Source organism: Littorina saxatilis, linkage group LG12, assembly GCF_037325665.1.
Source record: "Littorina saxatilis isolate snail1 linkage group LG12, US_GU_Lsax_2.0, whole genome shotgun sequence".
NCBI lineage: Eukaryota > Metazoa > Mollusca > Gastropoda > Littorinimorpha > Littorinidae > Littorina > Littorina saxatilis.
Window position 1 is genome coordinate 19,455,137 of NC_090256.1, and position 17,900 is coordinate 19,473,036.

The 17,900-nt window shown below is 42.0% G+C and overlaps 1 protein-coding gene across 1 annotated transcript in view; it reads left to right on the plus strand.

The window, feature by feature from the left end:
- Positions 1 to 17,900, plus strand: part of LOC138981433 (protein C-mannosyl-transferase DPY19L1-like) — a 33,122-nt gene that overhangs the window by 5,604 nt on the left and 9,618 nt on the right. Inside the window, exons 7-18 of the mRNA XM_070354348.1 lie at positions 1,195 to 1,252; positions 1,733 to 1,824; positions 3,690 to 3,762; positions 8,658 to 8,762; positions 9,695 to 9,781; positions 10,343 to 10,399; positions 11,525 to 11,605; positions 13,252 to 13,353; positions 16,076 to 16,147; positions 16,392 to 16,456; positions 16,878 to 16,911; positions 17,389 to 17,508. Coding sequence (XP_070210449.1) covers positions 1,195 to 1,252; positions 1,733 to 1,824; positions 3,690 to 3,762; positions 8,658 to 8,762; positions 9,695 to 9,781; positions 10,343 to 10,399; positions 11,525 to 11,605; positions 13,252 to 13,353; positions 16,076 to 16,147; positions 16,392 to 16,456; positions 16,878 to 16,911; positions 17,389 to 17,508 — 946 coding nt within the window. The remainder of the gene's footprint in view (positions 1 to 1,194; positions 1,253 to 1,732; positions 1,825 to 3,689; positions 3,763 to 8,657; positions 8,763 to 9,694; positions 9,782 to 10,342; positions 10,400 to 11,524; positions 11,606 to 13,251; positions 13,354 to 16,075; positions 16,148 to 16,391; positions 16,457 to 16,877; positions 16,912 to 17,388; positions 17,509 to 17,900) is intronic.

Here is a 17,900-nt window from a genome sequence, read left to right on the forward strand (position 1 = left end):
TTTTCAATCCCCGGCTGTGTCTGGTGGATTAAGGGTTGAGATTTTTCTGATCTACCAGGCCAAATTATGTGCAGAACTGCTAGTGCCTGATCACCCATTGTGTGTACACATACACGGCACACAATCACAAGACCAAATATGCACAAAAAACCTGTAAACCATGTCAGAGTTCAATGAATTATAATAACAAAAAAAGACGCAGCATGTTTCCCCTAAAAATGTTGTATGATTGCCTAGATAAAAGGGTGAAAAAACACCCAAAAAATGTTAAAGCCCACTCATGCCAAAAAAACACCTAGTGCTTGTGGCAGTTGCAGCCAACGAATGCAGAAAAAGAACAGAAGAGGAAGAAATAACTTGTTATAAGGATCTTCCTACTGTCTCCATGTGATAGATAACATTGCATGCAACAATAAAGAACTATATATAAAAATTTTACAGAGTTTGGAATGGGCCAAGTTGAAGGAGACTGCTTTGTTTGCTGTATGTATTTGCCTTGTGTTTACAGCCATCATATTTTGTCTCTGTACTCCCTAATGAGACTTTTACAGTGCTATAACCGTGTTTACAGTGTCACTGGAATGTTTAATCCCCTTGTATTGACTGGAACTAAACTTTTTGAATTACCAATTGTACTAACTGAACTGCAGTGTACTTTTGTTTGTATTGCACATATGTAATTGCATACTCTTTTTGGACACATTTTTCATTGAAAAAAACCCAAAGCACTCGCAGCTTATTCATGAGCTGTCTTTAAAAAAAATCGTAACTGCCTTCGAGGTAATCATTTCAGTAAGAATTATAATTTTAATACTTTTTACACATTTTTGTGTCTTTGTTTTTTGTTGGACTTTCATTGCTTAACATTGTGACTGAAAAGTTAATTATTATTTCTTAATCTAAGATACTTGAATATGCCTGCCTACTAGACTAAAAACAGTTTTGTTGGTTATTTGATTCTGACAGAGGGGATGAATGGTGGAGTGAACTACATGTATTGTGTGCTAAATAAGCACCATCAAAAAGTTGTAATGATTGGTGTTCGGGAGGAATTTATAAGATAAGCTCTTTTTTTTTTTAAAGTGATTTGAGGTAAAGGCAGCTTGATGCGTTTTTAGGGACAATCTATGTTTGTTTTAGTATCTAGTCTTTACCTTGTTTAGTTACCTAAGAAAAAATATTTGCTTGTCCCAGTGGCTGTCCTTTTGGCGGAGTCATTACAGTGGCTGCCATCTTCTTCAACCATGGAGAGGTAAGGTCTTTGTGCTTTTTCAAGCTCTTGCTTGCTTAAATAGTGAACTCCCTACTCCCACCCCCCCACCCCTCATCCCCTTTTATCCCCACCCCACCACTACCAGGTTAAAGTCTTCTCACTTTAAGTGACCCGGCTTTATCAAATTTTACATTCATACTATCAGAAAAAGTACCTCTTTTTAAAGACTTGTTCCCTGTTATTACCAGATTTTCTTAGATTTTTATTTTTTGTAAGGGGTGGGTGGGGTGGGGGAGGTAATTGGAGGGTACTGCTATAGTCATTTGTAGGGATGGAGCTGGGTAGGTTGGTTTTGATCAAAATTGTACACCAACTGGATGCATGACATTCACACGCTAACATAATCTGCACCTGCATCTTTCTGCTTCATTGTATGTGTTCTTTACACATATCCCTACATGCCAGAGAGATAACGCTTGTGAGATGCAGTTTAATAAAGGACTTTGTGATGATTTGCAGTGTACCAGAGTACAGTGGACTCCACCCCTGAGGGAGAGCTTTGCCTATCCTTTCTTTGTACTGCAGATCCTGGTTGTCTCTTATATACTCAGGTTGGTGGAATCTGGTCTTATAATCTGGTTCGTGCAAACAACAAAACTTCTTCTTCTTCTTCTTCTGCGTTCGTGAGCTGAAACTCCCACGTACACTCGTGTGTTTTTTTGCACGAGTGGAATTTTACGTGTATGACCGTTTTTTACCCCGCCATTTAGGCAGCCATACGCCGTTTTCGGAGGAAGCATGCTGGGTATTTTCGTGTTTCTATAACCCACCGAACTCTGACATGGATTACAGGATCTTTTTCGTGCGCACTTGGTCTTGTGCTTGCGTGTACACACGGGGGTGTTCGGACACCGAGGAGAGTCTGCACACAAAGTTGACTCTGAGAAATAAATCTCTCGCCAAACGTGGGGACGAACTCAATGCCATTTTTCAGCAAGACCGTATACTCGTAGCATCGTCAGTCCACCGCTCATGGCAAAGGCAGTGAAATTGACAAGAAGAGCGGGGTAGTAGTTGCGCTAAGAAGGATAGCACGCTTTTCTGTACCTCTCTTCGTTTTAACTTTCTGAGCGTGTTTTTAATCCAAACATATCATATCTATATGTTTTTGGAATCAGGAACCGACAAGGAATAAGATGAAAGTGTTTTTAAATTGATTTGGACAATTTAATTTTGATAATAATTTTTATATATTTAATTTTCAGAGCTTGTTTTTAATCCGAATATAACATATTTATATGTTTTTGGAACCAGCAAATGATGGAGAATAAGATAAACGTAAATTTGGATCGTTTTATAAATTTTTATTTTTTTTTACAATTTTCAGATTTTTAATGACCAAAGTCATTAATTAATTTTTAAGCCACCAAGCTGAAATGCAATACCGAAGTCCGGGCTTCGTCGAAGATTACTTGACCAAAATTTCAACCAATTTGGTTGAAAAATGAGGGCGTGACAGTGCCGCCTCAACTTTCACGAAAAGCCGGATATGACGTCATCAAAGACATTTATCAAAAAAATTAAAAAAACGTTCGGGGATTTCATACCCAGGAACTCTCATGTCAAATTTCATAAAGATCGGTCCAGTAGTTTAGTCTGAATCGCTCTACACACACACAATCAATCAATCAATCAATGAGTCTTATATCGCGCATATTCCGTGGGTACAGTTCTAGGCGCTCTGCAGTGATGCCGTGTGAGATGTAATTTTATACGGCCAGTAGATTGCAGCCATTTCGGCGCATATTTACCTTTCACGGCCTATTATTCCAAGTCACACGGGTATAGGTAGACAATTATTAACTGTGCCAAAGCAATTTTGTCAATCGCCGGTGGGATCTTTAACGTGCACACCCAATGTAGTGTACACGGGGGGAGGTTCGGACACACAGACACACACACAGACACACACACAGACACACGCACATACACCACGACCCTCGTTTCGATTCCCCCTCGATGTTAAAATATTTAGTCAAAACTTGACTAAATATAAAAAGCATGCACCTGTGTAAGTACAAAGGATACCATGAGACAGACACGGACAGAAGTAAGCAAACACAGATAATTAATTGTATCCCGCTTTTGTGCATGTAATATACTTTTCTTTTAACAAATCCACATGCATATGTGAGAAAAGAATAAAATCCCATAACCGACACACAAACTGAGGTGAACAAATGTGTATCAGACACACACATCTTTGTTTTTCTTTCGATTTTCATTGTGAAATCTTCTACTTTTTGATTCACACGGTGGCCAGCGAGCATGAGTCATTCTGATCAAATCAGTTCAGAGCTTCTTGTGACAGTTTTTATCATCACTTATACATTTTTCATTTGTACTTTGCAGCCATTCTTTCTCTGTCTCTTCTCACCCTTGCATATTTTTCTTTGAACCTTTTTTTTTTTTTCAGAACTCCAAGACCGTCCTACAAATTCAGCGTGATGGTTGCCCTTCTGAACACCACCTTCATGGCATGCTGGCAGGTAACGTTTGCTTGTTTGTTTGTTTATTTGCATGATTGATTTTTGTAGATTGTGACTTTTTTGCTATAGTAATGTACTTTTTTTTCCCACAGAGATAAGATTCAGCAAAATCTTGGTTATCTAATTAAGCTGTTGTGTGCTTTTCTGTTAGTCACTTTGCAAATCTTCAATATTTGCAAGAATGGTCTCCTGTTTAAATCAGACTTCATGACAGAAGGTCTTCTTCTTCTTGGCGTTCGCAGAGGTTACACAATCAGTCCAGCACTGGTGATAAATGTTGTCGTTTTCTCCAACTCCTGTCGACTGCCGTATAGTTTGGTCTGCAAGGGAGTTGGTGACGGCCACACTTCTTTTCGTTCCTCATCTAGTAAGGGACATCGCTGTAAGATGTGTTCCGCTGTTTGGTCCTCTTGACCGCAGGCACAGGTTGGTGATGGCGCCAGCTTGAACTTTCGGTTCATGTGAGCATTGAGCCTGTTGTGGCCAGTACGCAGCCTGATGAGGTTGACTTGCTGCTCTCTGGACATTGTGTGGTAGTCATCTCTGTTTGTCCTTGGCCTCATCAATGCCTTGATGATTGTCTTCTGCTCACTAAAGCTGACACTGTTTTCAGGTTGGTCTTCCACGGCTCCTTCTTTTGCCAGCTCATCTGCCCTTTCATTTCCTGGTATCCCACAGTGTGCTGGTATCCACTGGAGGACAACTCTTCTGGTTTGTCTGACCATCTGTAATGCTTTGGCCAGCTGTGGGAGTTTGTCGTTCTCTAGGGCCTGAAGGACTGAAAGGGCGTCCGAGAGGAAGACAACTTGGTAGCAAGGGTCTGCGGAGTCCTGAACGAAGGAGGCGGCCTGCATGAGAGCTTCTGCTTCTGCTTTATAGTTTGTGCAGTGTTTGCCAGTGGCAACGCTGGATGTAGCTGTATGTCCCCCAGGGAACTGGATGAGAATGCCTGCACCTCCATTGAGCACGGCGTTAGTTGCTGATCCATCGGTGTATACATGGATCCACGCCTCTTTTGGGTACTGTTCGTCGATCAGGGCTAAGGTGAGTGCCTGTCGAGCTGTGTCATTCTGATCTTCTCCTGAGGTAACATGTGGAACACTGGTGCAGATCTGGATGCCTGGTTTCTCTGTTGCCTTGGGGGTTTCCTCTTCTTCTTGAGTCAGAGGTAGAGTGTTCTGTGGAAGGACTTCCCTGTACTGTCGAGAAAGTCTCTTGCTCTCGTGTACAAAACTGCTCCGTTTAAGCCGGTTCTTGGTGAGGTTGCTCAGTCTGTGCTTCATGGGGTGGTCGGGTAGGCACTTGAGCTTCTCGGCCTGTACCATAGTCTTGGCTTCTCTTCTCTGAGAGAGGGGTTGGATGGTGGTAAGCTTCTCCATTTCCTTGATGGGCGTGGATTTCATTGCACCGGTGATGAGTCGGAGGGCCTGGTTTTGCACACGGTCAAGGGTCTGCAGGTTTGTCTTGGCTGAGGTTAACCACGCTGTGGAGCCGTACTCGAGGTGGGGTCTGATTGTTCCCTGGTATACTGTCTTCAGTATCTTCTCGTTCGCTCCCCAGGTGGTACCTGCCAGCTTCCTGAGTATGGCTAGCTTGCGCCGGGCCTTCGTTTCTGCCTGTACAATGTGTGGTTTCCAGGTCTGCCGTCTATCAAAGGTGACACCAAGGTACGTTGCTTCTTCATCCTCTCTCAGAGGAGTTCCACCAAGCCTAATGGTTCCGGCTTTCTGCTTTGGCGACAGTGTGAATAGGGTGGTGGAGGATTTCTCCTTGTTGATGGAGACGCACCAATCTTCTGCCCATGCGTTCAGCCTATCTGCCGCTTGCTGCATTCTGTAGGTGGCAGTACTTGCATGCTCCTCCTTGCACCAGATCACAAGGTCGTCTGCGTAGAGAGCAGCTTTGATCCCCTTGGGCATCTCAGACACCAGATCGTCGATGAAGAGAAGGAAGAGTGTGGGGGAGAGGACTCCGCCCTGAGGGACGCCATGACGAAGGAGGAACTTCTTGCTTTTGGTCTGGTCGACGTTAACTCTTGCCCTGCGATTATAGAGGTAAGAGCGAATCCACTGGTACATGTTGCTGGACACGCCTTTCCTCAGCAGTTTTACAAGGAGTCCATCTTTCCAAACCTTGTCAAAGGCCTTCTGAAGATCTATCCAGGTGACGAAGACCAGCTTCTGTTCCTGAAAGGCATCTTCAACTTCTTGCGCCAGGTAAGTGACCTGATCTTCAGTGCTGCGGAACTGTCGGAATCCAGCTTGTTCAGGGGCGAGGAGGTTCCTGGATTCCAGGTACCACCTGAGGCGCTCGTTCACAATTCTCTCCAGGGTCTTCACAACACAGCTGGTGAGGCTGATTGGGCGATAGCTGGTGGCCTTCTTTGGATCCTTCCCTTTTTTTAAGATGGGGATCATGATCGCTTCTCGCCAGAGTTGTGGTAGCGATCCTTCTTGCCAGCTGCTGTTGAAGACCTCGAGTAGCTTGTTCTCTGCTGCACTACCAAGGTGGGTTAGCATCTCGTTGGTGATGCCGTCTGGGCCAGGGGACTTCTTCGCCTTTGACTTTTTCAGAGCTGAGTGCAGCTCGTGGAGTGTGAGTGGTTGACTCATGGCGTCCACTGTCGACTGTCTGGCAGGTCTCTCTCTTTTCTCTCTTCTTGCTTCTCTCTGTTTCTCGGGGCTAACATGGAGGTTGCTCTCAGCTGCATAGCTTTCAGCAAATTGGTTGGCAGCATGCTTTCCAGTTAGCACCTTCCCGTTCTCTTCTAATGTGATCTTTCCTCTGCTGGTGTTCTCATCATTCAACTGCTTGGTGAGCCTCCAGAGCTTTCTGCCATCCTTCTCAAGGTTCAGAGAGCTTGTTTTCTCTTGCCAGCTTCTCCGTCTTGCCTGTAGCTTCTTTTTGAGAAATTTGGCTTTGGCTTCCTGGAGGCGGATGTTGTTGTTTTGTGACGGGTTGACTTCTGCTTCCCTTCTGGCGTCTGCCAGATCATCATCCAGTTCCTGCAATTCATTGCTCCAGTAGGGCTTATAGTCTCTCCTGGCACCCCTGGGAATGGACTCACGCGCTGCTCTGAGGATGCTCATATTGAAGTCCTTCGCCACCATATTGATGTCTCGACCCTCGACTCTGATGTCTTTGGTGAGTTCGCTGGTGCGGTGTCTAAAGAGGAACCAGTTCGCTCTTTTGTAGTTCCACCGTGGGAAGGAAGCTTCAGTGCAGGACTCCATGCCCAGGGTCAAAAAGACTGGCCGATGGTCACTTCCACCTAGCTGTTCTCCGACCTCTCTGCTGGTTAGCTGGTGCATGTCTTCCGTGCAGAAGGCTAGGTCAGGAGTTGATGTAGTGTGCCATCTTCTGGAGTAGAATGTAGGGCAGTCAAAGGGACTGTTCAAAAGGATGAGACCTTTGTCGTCCTGCCAGTTCTCCACCTCTTCTCCTCTCCGATCCAGGTGGTCATATCCCCAACTCTGTGAATGACTGTTGAAGTCACCCACCACAATGAAGTTGGAGGCCTTTGCGGGGATCGTGTCAAGGGCGAGGTGTCTATCATTGGGGCAGTAGAAGTTGACAAGATGGAATTCTGATGTCTTCGTCTGGATTCGAATCACCTGATATTCGGAGTCCTCCATGTGCGTTTCTATCAAACAGGCATTGATGTTGTTCCTGATGAGGGTCAGGATTCCTCCTTTGCTTCGGTCTGTTCTGTCGGACCGAGTGTCAGGTGCGTCTCCTGAATACAGCAGATGTTGATGTTCTTCTCATGCAGGATATGCTCCAACTCTGTCTTCTTGTTCAGGATACTTTCTGCGTTCCAGTGCATGACCTGAAAAGGTCGCTGCTGACTGGGTTTCTTCCTGGTTGTGGTGGTGCCAGTCACTTTCCTCCCGCGTCCCCTGGCGTGACAAGACGGACGGGAGGGACCTCCAGTAGTTGGGGCTGGGTCCCTTTGAGGCATGGGACCCGACGCTGCTCCACCCTGGGGGGTCCTCAATGGGCGAGCGCCATTTCCATCTGTGCTGGTTGATTGTGTCATCATTTGCGTAAGTGCGTGTACCCGTGGTTTGTTAGAATGCGCCGTGCGGCCCGGGTCCTCCGTCTTCAGCATTCGGGGTTTTCTGTCGGGGTTACCTCACCCTTAGCTCATGGCCCGTACGTCCTACCCTGAGAGCACAGGGGGGAGGATTTTCCGGGATCCCACCCGGAGCCAGTTTGGTCCGCGGCCGCAAGCGGCTGATCTCCATATCTGAAGACCGTTCCCCTATCCGCCACCCGGGGACGCGCTGGGTTGGGGGTGGTCGCCCCACTGAAAATCCCACACTGGGTTAAGAAAGATCAGCCTGTCCCAGATGACAGAAGGTAAACTTGGCATGTTGCATCTCTTTTCATTATAAGTCTAGATTCAACTTGCATACATTCAAATCAAAATCAATGAAGCTTCTGACTTCAGCTGTCATTAATGAATTTATTTTCTTTATTTAAGAATGTAGATCTTGACATTAACACTCTGCCTCATTTGTTTTTTGTTTTTTAAAATTTCATGTCTTTTGTTTGTTTGTTTGCTTAACGCCCAGCCGATCACGAAGGGCCATATCAGGGCGGTGCTGCTTTGACATATAACGTGCGCCACACACAAGACTGAAGTCGCAGCACAGGCTTCATGTCTCACCCAGTCACATTATTCTGACACCGGACCCACCAGTCCTAGCACTAACCCCATAATGCCAGACGCCAGGCGGAGCAGCCACTAGATTGCCAATTTTAAAGTCTTAGGTATGACCCGGCCGGGGTTCGAACCCCCAACCTCCCGATCACGGGGCGGACGCCTTACCACTAGGCCAACCGTGCCGGTAAAATTTCATGTCTGATTGCTTTGATTGTGTTTGTTTCAGTTTGCCCAGTTTGCCCTACTGACGCAGACAGTTGCTGTGTTCGGTACTTACGTCCTGCAGTATGCCACCGCTCAGCAGCTGAAGGTTGTGCTGCTTGGACAGACTGTGAGTTTTATGACCTCAATGATTTATGAAAATAATTGTATTTTTAATTAATTACAAATCCGTATAAGTGTTCTGGGAATTCAAAAAAGGCATCAAAATTGTGAAGGCACCTGTATTTGTCGTTTTAGGTCATGCTTGCAAGAGTAAGCTAGTGCATCCAATTTTGTTTGTTTGTTTTTTTGGTTAAGATTAATGCCTTTATGCTGAGTTCTTAACATTAACCAGGTCTTTTTGTTGTTGAATGCCATGACAATGTGGCAAACTCTCTCTGTGTTAGTTCAGATGTTGCATAAGAACAGTTGAACAAGGTGCAGTTGAAATTCAGTTCTTCTTCTTCTTCTGCGTTCGATGTTCAAAGATAATTGTACGGCCATATTATCGTGGAAGCGTAGACAGCGTTGAAATTCAGTAATTCTTAAGTAAAAAATGAATTTGGAACTTTTGTATACATGTATACATGTATATATATGGTTTGGTGTAACTGTAAGTACAACGACAATCTGAAATACTGACTTAAGAACTGAATTATTTCTTCTTCTTCTGCTTTAATCATTATTTTCATGGGCTGAAACTCCCACCCACACTCATCTTTCTTTTTTTTTAAGTGTTTGACAGTTTTTTTCCTGCCCTTTTAGGGGATGCATGCTTGGTATTTTTGTGTTTCTATATGTAGTTTAACCAACCAAACTCTGAAATGGATGACAGGATCTTTTCCATATGTACTCGCATGGTCTTGTGCTCGTGATACAACACTGGCAGGTCTGCACAATAGTTGACCTGAGAGATCAGAAAAACCTCTACCCTCAACCCACCAGGTGCGACTGGGATTCAAACACCCAATCTTCCACACGAGAGGCCAATGTCTTATTCATCAGGCTGCTGTGTCCGTTGAGTTGAGGAATGAAATCAAACTTGTGTCTTTTTGTCAACAGGTTGGGTTTCTTGGTGGTTATGCTTTGCTGTTTGGTAACGAGATGTTGCTGGCCTCCTTTTTTGCTACCTGTATGCTGACAGTTTGGGTATGTTTAGTTGCTGCGTACTATGCCTAGTATACGAGTATCCTTACTTACTGCCCTCTATGGCCTGTGGCATATATACAGGGCACCATGCCTAGGATATCCTTTTGACAGTGTTCCAAGGATGCCGCAAAACATGATGCTATTATTTTTGTCTTCAAGATTTTCTCCGTTGAGAACTTTATCACATGGCAGACTTATTTTAAAAGCTTTTTTTCTACAGAACTTATTCAGACATTTATTAGTTTAAAATAACCCACAGAATTATAGACTTATACAAGGAGGAAAAGCTATCAGCGGTACACTTGTTTTCCATTCAAATTAAGAGCTCCTCAAAGGAGCTGTGTTTTGCCATATTTTAGAACATGAAGTAATGATAAGTTGTGGTTTGATGAGGTTTACTTTATGTGTGAAGAAAACTTCTTCTGATTCAAACTAAGTGTAATGATTATGAAAGCAATTTGTGCGAAAAGACACAGTTGTCTCATGTGTACGTAATATTTCTCTGATTGCTTGAGTAGATGCATCTGCTAATAAGTTGGGTATTTTATATTCTGTTTGCAGATTATTGTGTTGCTTGAACCTGTCATTGACAAACTGAAGTTCCGTGTGCTGAAATGGGTAAGTTTGTAACATCATGGTTGCACACAATTTATCTTTTTTCAGTAGCAAAAAAAAAAAATAATGGTCTTTATAACTGCATTATGACAGGGACAGCATTATGTATTTCAACACAGAAAATTCTGTCAGAGTTTCAAGTATTACAATGGTTTTTTGCACTCTCTAGAACTGTGTGCCTTAATATAGCATATTCACATTAGACTTGCCCGTACTTGCTCTCTTCTCCTTATTTTTGTGCGGTGCACTCATTTATTCCTGTGGAATATCGTCTGGCCATAAACAATATTTTGAGTAAGAAATATGACAGTGTCACTTTTGATCTAGCATTCCCTTTATATGTATATTTTTGACTAGAATGAATACCCGCTTCGCCGGGTACCCGGCTTCGCCGGAAAGAGGTAGAGCCGAATGATACCCGGCTTCGCCGGGAAGAAGTAGAGCCGAATACCTGGCTTTGCCGGGTACCTGGCTTCGCCTGGAAGAAGTAAAGGAATATGTTGTGGACAGTGACCTTCTAAAATTAGTAACGGGAATATCCGGCTTCGCCGGAATGAAAGCGTTGTGGACAGTGACCTTCTAAACTAGTAACGGGAATATGGATTGACGCCACACGAAGGAAGGGAGATAAACGCAAAACACTGGAGAAGATAAGGAAGAGTTACTGGGAATGGATCTGGGAAGATGAACAGAAAAACCAAAATCGGTTCAGCGCTGCGCGCTGAGAGCACGTGTTGAAAATTCTCATCGACCAGGTTGTGTCCGGGGTCTACCTGAATATGCCCACCAAATTTGAAGCAGATCCATCGAGAACTTTGGCCGTGCATCGCGAACACACGCACACACACACACACACACACACACATACACACACACACACACAGACAGACAGACAGACAGACAGACAGACAGACACAAGTCGTATATATATATAGATTATTCATTTATTTATTTACTTATTTCATTTTTCTTTGTTAAACTAAAGTGTGTTCCATTCATATGAATAGTCATGTCTTGGTTTAATTATCATGTTTCATTCACTCGTCCATTTGTACTGTACATGATTTAACATTTAGGAATCAACAACAAGCTACAAGCGTACAGTGGTGATGGTCTCATCTTTTGCAGGCTGTACAAGGGTCACTCTTGGCCGCTGGAACGCTTGGACTCAAAATGGCAATCAGCAGACTTCTTCATGTGGCAGACGATGTGAGTGCGCTGATGAAATTACATGGTATCTTTGTTTGAAAGCCTGGGGAGTATCGTGCATTAATGTTAACAAAATTGTATCTGCAGCGGTTGTAGTCTTAGCGCTAGCCAAAAGATTAAGATATTGAAGAGGTATTTACCCCACAGAGTATTGATGATAACAGCCATGTTTTGACTTTGAAACTGTCAATATTTTCAGATACAGTGAAAATCACCTTTCAAGACCCCTTTAACCCCTTCACTGCCACAGTATAACAGCATTATCCGAACGGTCTAAGGGAAAGAACTGTGTTTAGAACCCCTACAAGTACTTGGACAGTGGTTACCTCCCATTTAGTTTTCAGAAATGTCCTGAAATGTTGTTGACACAAATCCCACGTATGAGATACGGTTATGGGCGTAGGACAAACCGAAAATGACCACGTATTACACACGGGGTGGGCAGTGAAGGGGTTAAACATTTAAGAAAATCATGTCTTAAAATGGAATGAGTCTTTAAATGGAGGGGGGGGGGGGGGGGGGGGGGGATAAAGTAACAGTTGTTATGAACAGAAAATCTGACAAAACAGTTGGGCTTAAGAGGGAGGGAGTCTTGAATTGGGGGGTCCAAACAGGAGGGTTCCAGTGTACTTAGATTTGAAGCTGTTAGATTTGAAACTGTTAGATTTGAAGCTGTTAGATTTGAAACTGTTAGATTTGAAACTGTTAGATTTGAAGCTGTTAGATTTGAAACTGTTAGATTTGAAGCTGTTAGATTTGAAACTGTTAGATTTGAAACTGTTAGATTTGAAACTGTTAGATTTGAAACTGTTAGATTTGAAAATGTTAGATTTGAAACTGTTAGATTTGAAAATGTTAGATTTGAAAATGTTAGATTTGAAGCTGTTAGATTTGAAACTGTTAGATTTGAAGCTGTTAGATTTGAAGCTGTTAGATTTGAAACTGTTAGATTTGAAACTGTTAGATTTGAAACTGTTAGATTTGAAGCTGTTAGATTTGAAACTGTTAGATTTGAAAATGTTAGATTTGAAAATGTTAGATTTGAAGCTGTTAGATTTGAAACTGTTAGATTTGAAACTGTTAGATTTGAAGCTGTTAGATTTGAAACTGTTAGATTTGAAGCAGTGTGTTTTCAGTTTTGCACTTTGAAACTTTACAAATAGATAAACAGTATATAGAGAGTTAATTTTTTTTAAAGTAAATAAGAGCTCAAAAGTAAGACTTGCCCCGGTATAGATCTCTTTAAGCACAGAATTTCTTCTATGCCCCACTCACAAAAGGAAAGGCATAGGATTCAAACCCCCGAAAGATTAAAAAAAAAAAAACTAAAAACCAATCCAACATAGCACCAACAAGTTTATTTGACTTATTCTGCAATCAGTGGTTTTTTTTTGGGGGGGGGGGGAGGAAATGTCTCAATTTGAATGATTCTTTGCAATGATGGGACACTGCAGTAAATGAACAGGTTGCAGTGTACTCTAAGACAGCAAGAGCAAATATGTGTATCATGGAGACAACTTTGCGTCTCCGTGATTCACACACTTGTAAACTGCTAGTGCAAAGTGTTTCTTAGTGTATTTATTGAATGCGCTTATTTTTCAATTGAAGGCTTTTAGTTTAATTCATTGGTTTTGTTTTTACTTCAGGCTCACATTGGGGAGATATTTCGCAGCAAGTTTACTGACTTTCAGAATTTCCACACAATGCTCTACACTTGTGCCAAAGAGTTTGATTTCTTGGAAGCAGAGGTAAGGGACACTTCTGATGCCATTGGCTAGAGGTAACTTGATCTTAGAATAAGCTAAGACACTAAAAGGCAATTTGCAAGGATTGTTGTTGTTTTTTAAACTCCAAACTGTTTTATACTTCCCTTTTTTCCGGTCTCCCAGGTCAACTTATGTGCAGACCTGCTAGTGCCTTATCCACCTTCTATGTACACGCAAGCACAAGACCAAGTGCGCACGGAAAAGATCCTGTAACCCATGTCAGAGTTCGGTGGGTTATAGAAACACAAAAATACCCAGCATGCTTCACCCGAAAGCGGCGTATGGCTGCCTGAATGGCGGGGTAAAAACGGTCATACACGTAAAAACCCACTTGTGCAAAATCATGAGTGTATGTGGGAGTTCCAGCCAATACTTCGCCTTTAAACAACAGTGGAACACACAAAAATTGCAATGTATGTGATTCTTGTTATTTGATGTGCTGCTTTGTATTTCAATCAATCAATGAGGCTTGTATCGCGCATATTCCGTGGGTACAGTTCTAGGCGCTCTGCAGTGATGCCGTGTGAGATGAAATTTTATACGGCCAGTGGATTGCAGCCATGTCGGCGCATATTTACCTTTCACGGCCTTATTCCAAGTCACACGGCGGGTATGGTAGACAATTATTAACTGTGCCTAAGCAATTTTGCCAGGAAAGACCCTTTTGTCAATCGTGGGATCTTTAACGTGCACACCCAATGTAGTATACACGGGGGGTGGTTCGGACACCGAAGAGAGTCTGCACACAAAGTTGACTCTGTGAAATAAATTTCCGCCGAACCTGGGATCGAACTCGCGCTGGCAGCGGCCAACTGAATACAAATCCAGAGCGCTACCAACTGAGCTATATCCCCGTATTTTTACGTTAATAGTTGTCTTCTTTGTCATTACTTAACTAATTCTTTGTCATGGTTGATAGTAACATGGGTATGTTTCCTTTTTACATAGAGGGGGAATCGAGACGAGGGTTGTGGTGTCTGTGTGTGTGTAGAGCGATTCAGAGTAAACTACTGGACCGATCTTTATGAAATTTTACATGAGAGTTCCTGGGTATGATATCCCCAGACGTTTTTTTAATTTTTTCGATAAATGTCTGACGTCATATCCGGCTTTTTGTAAAAGTTGAGGCGGCACTGTCACACCTTCATTTTTCAATCAAATTGATTGAAATTTTGGCCAAGCAATCTTCGACGAAGGCCGGACTTCAGTATTGCATTTCAGGATCGAGGCTTAAAAATTAATTTATGACTTTGGTCATTAAAAATCTGAAAATTGTAATTAAAATTATTGTTTTATGAAACGATCCAAAATTACTTTTATTTTATTCTTCATCATGTTCTGATGCCAAAAACATATAAATATGTTATAGTCGAATTAAAAACAAGCTCTGAAAATTAAAAATATAAAAATTATGATTAAAATTAAATTTCCGAAATCGTTTTAAAACCATTTTATTCCTTGTCGGTTCCTGATTCCAAAAACATATAGATATGATATGTTTGGATTAAAAACACGCTCAGAAAGTTAAAACGAAGAGAGGTACAGTAAAGCGTGTTATGCAGTAAAGCGCAACCGCTACCGCGCTAAACAGGCTCGTCACTTTCACTGCTTTTTGCACTAGCGGCGGACTACGGTCATTGTGAAACAAATGCAGTGCGTTCAGTTTCATTCTGTGAGTTCCACAGCTTGACTAAATGTAGTAATTTCGCCTTACGCGACTTGTTTGTTTTCTGTGTCATTGTTCAGTGGAGAAAAAAACACCCTTCAGATTAAAGAAATTATGTCCAACTAGAAAACTGTCTCAAATTGCCCCAAGTTCAGGTCGGTGGTTGTAATTATGTGACCACACACCAGGAATACCTTAAAATAAAAGTTTGAGCGCTGAGTTATTCAAATTGAAAACGGCTGTGTATTGAGTTGGCATCCGAGACTGTAATTCTCATCGGGACGTGCTTTGAGCGAGTCATAATTTTCGTCCTTCTTTTCGACCCTGAGTATTTCATGCACTATTCATAGAGATACAGATCTGAAATTGAGCCGAGAGCTACAGAGTTCATTTTGGGAGTTGAATAGATGACAATACACACGAGGAAGGTCTTAGAATTAGTGTTTGAGCGTTCTATTTTTCAAATCTGAGTGCTGTGTTTGGTAGTCATTGCAGACATTTATATTCTCCAACCGACATTGTGTCTGTTTCTGTTGTGGAAAGCATTTTAGTGCTGTATGGCACAGAATTTGCATGCGGAAGTTAGACTGTACATTTGACTTCCTTAATCCAATGGTCTGGATCTACTTTGACGAATGGGTATCTATGAAAACTCAATAAATAATGATGACGACCGGAAGTCCTGACTCCTGACAGGAGAGCTGGGCGATGCAAACCGCTCGCTAATTAAAATTCATTTAATTATTTGGCATAGTTTCGGAGCCGTTTTGAGCAAATCATTGCAGGTGTTTCTAAATTACAGTACAGCGAATGTCCCTTGAACTTTTTAAGATCCAAATCGTCAGAAAACTCTCCATTATGGCTGCTTAGACAATATATCTTTAACTAATTATAATTACCTGTGTAAGGGTCTTTCTTTGTATTCTGTGTTGTTCAGCATGAATAATGATCACCTGCATATTTTCTATATCAATTTGTTCAGTGTGAAAAATTATGATTTTGTTTTGCTAATGACCTGTTTGTGGTTCCTTTTTTCAGACAATCACCAAATTAATGAAGTCTCTGCTTCTCCCGAGTGCTGTGGCAGCGGTTCTCCTGGTTCTATTCCATGTAAGGCTACAATGTCTTATGTATGTAAACATAATGAAACACACACCCACAATCTCAGCCACACACACAGACATATGCACGCACGCATGCATGCATTTATGCACACATGCACGCACACACGCACACATGCCACACACACACACACACACACTCACACTCACACACTCAATCAATCAATCAATCAATCAATCAATCAATCAATCAAAGATATTTGTCAGTAATTGTTTGTTTTTTGTTGCCACAGATCATCAGATACGAATTATCACTGTTGAAACCGCCAAAGGAACCCTCAGAATTGGATCACAACAGGTTAGTGATGTTGAATGAAAATAGTATGATCACCTCTAGTGGGGTATGTTTGACTCAATTTCACTGATAATGTTCACTGTTTTCATGACCACAATATTATAAAGATGAAATGACAAAAAACAAAAAACATATATATATATATATATAAAAAGTCCTGAAAGTAGGTTTGGATGGAAGTGCTCTGGTAGTGTAGTATTGTATAAAAAGTTAGCATTATGTGCTTTTTGTGAAGATTGTAAGATGTTGCTAGTTATTATTTTTTGTTCCTCACCCAGATATTCTCCGTTCTCTGTCTGTCACACTTTGTCTCTCTCTCTTTCTCTGTGTCTTGTTGCTCTCTCTGTCTCTGGCTTTTTCTGCCCATCTGCCTCTACCTTGCATACCACATGCTGCTCTGATGTAAAAACTTTGTCTTCTGCAGTTACAACGAAACTTCTTCAAAACCCACAGCAGAGGTGAGAACTTTTGTTTTTGCTTCCTTCTTCTTCTGCTTTCATAAGCTGCAACTCACACTAATACTAATATTATACACTAGTGTTTTATACAAGTGGGCTTTTACGTGTATGGCCTTTTCCCCTTGCCATAAAGACAGTCAATGGGGGGATTTAATTTTGCTGTCTATCACATACCTTCTGCAAGTTTGTACTTTTTCTTAACGTTCAGGTGTATATTTTGTTGTTGTTTCCGCTTGTATTGGTGGTGGTGTGAGTTTGTGTGTGTGTGTGTGTGTGTGTCTGAGTGCATGCGTGCGTGTGTGTGTGTTTTGCTTGTTCGGTATGATCAGCTCAGAGCTCTTTGCAGAGTTGTTTCAAGATTTCAAAAGACTTGTCATAGCCTGGAACGGTAATGTTTATCGTGCCTTGTTTGTGTTAGACACATTTTTCATTGTCAATGATATAAAATACTAATAGATTCAATCATGATTGTTGCAGCTTGTTTACCACGTCCTTCAGTTGGCTGCCTTCACTGCAATGGCGGTGCTCATCATGAGACTGAAGTTATTCTGGACCCCACAACTGTGTCTTATTTCCTCACTGTTAGCGTCAAGACGTGTGAGTAAAAGTTGTCGGTCTTGTCATAGATCTCTTCTCAAATATATGGCTTTGTTGAGTAACTGCTGGTTTCCATGGTTTCTTTTTGCAGTATGACAATAGAGAGAACCCCCTTTTTATAAATGTAAGACCTGCACAAAAATAACAAAATCAGATCTTTAAAAAGAGAAAGTTAAAATGGGGGTATATTTACAGAGATTATGAACAGAAAATGTGAAAAATCAAGGTCTGAAAAAGGGGGGGGGGGGGGGGGTCTTAAATTGGGTTTTTTAAAAGGGAGGTTTCACTGTACTGAATGCAGTGTAACTTTGTATGTTTGAGATGCCCAAGGTAACTTGATGAGACTTGGTGTAACTTGCACCTCTATCTTCAAGTTACTCAACGTGTTGAAG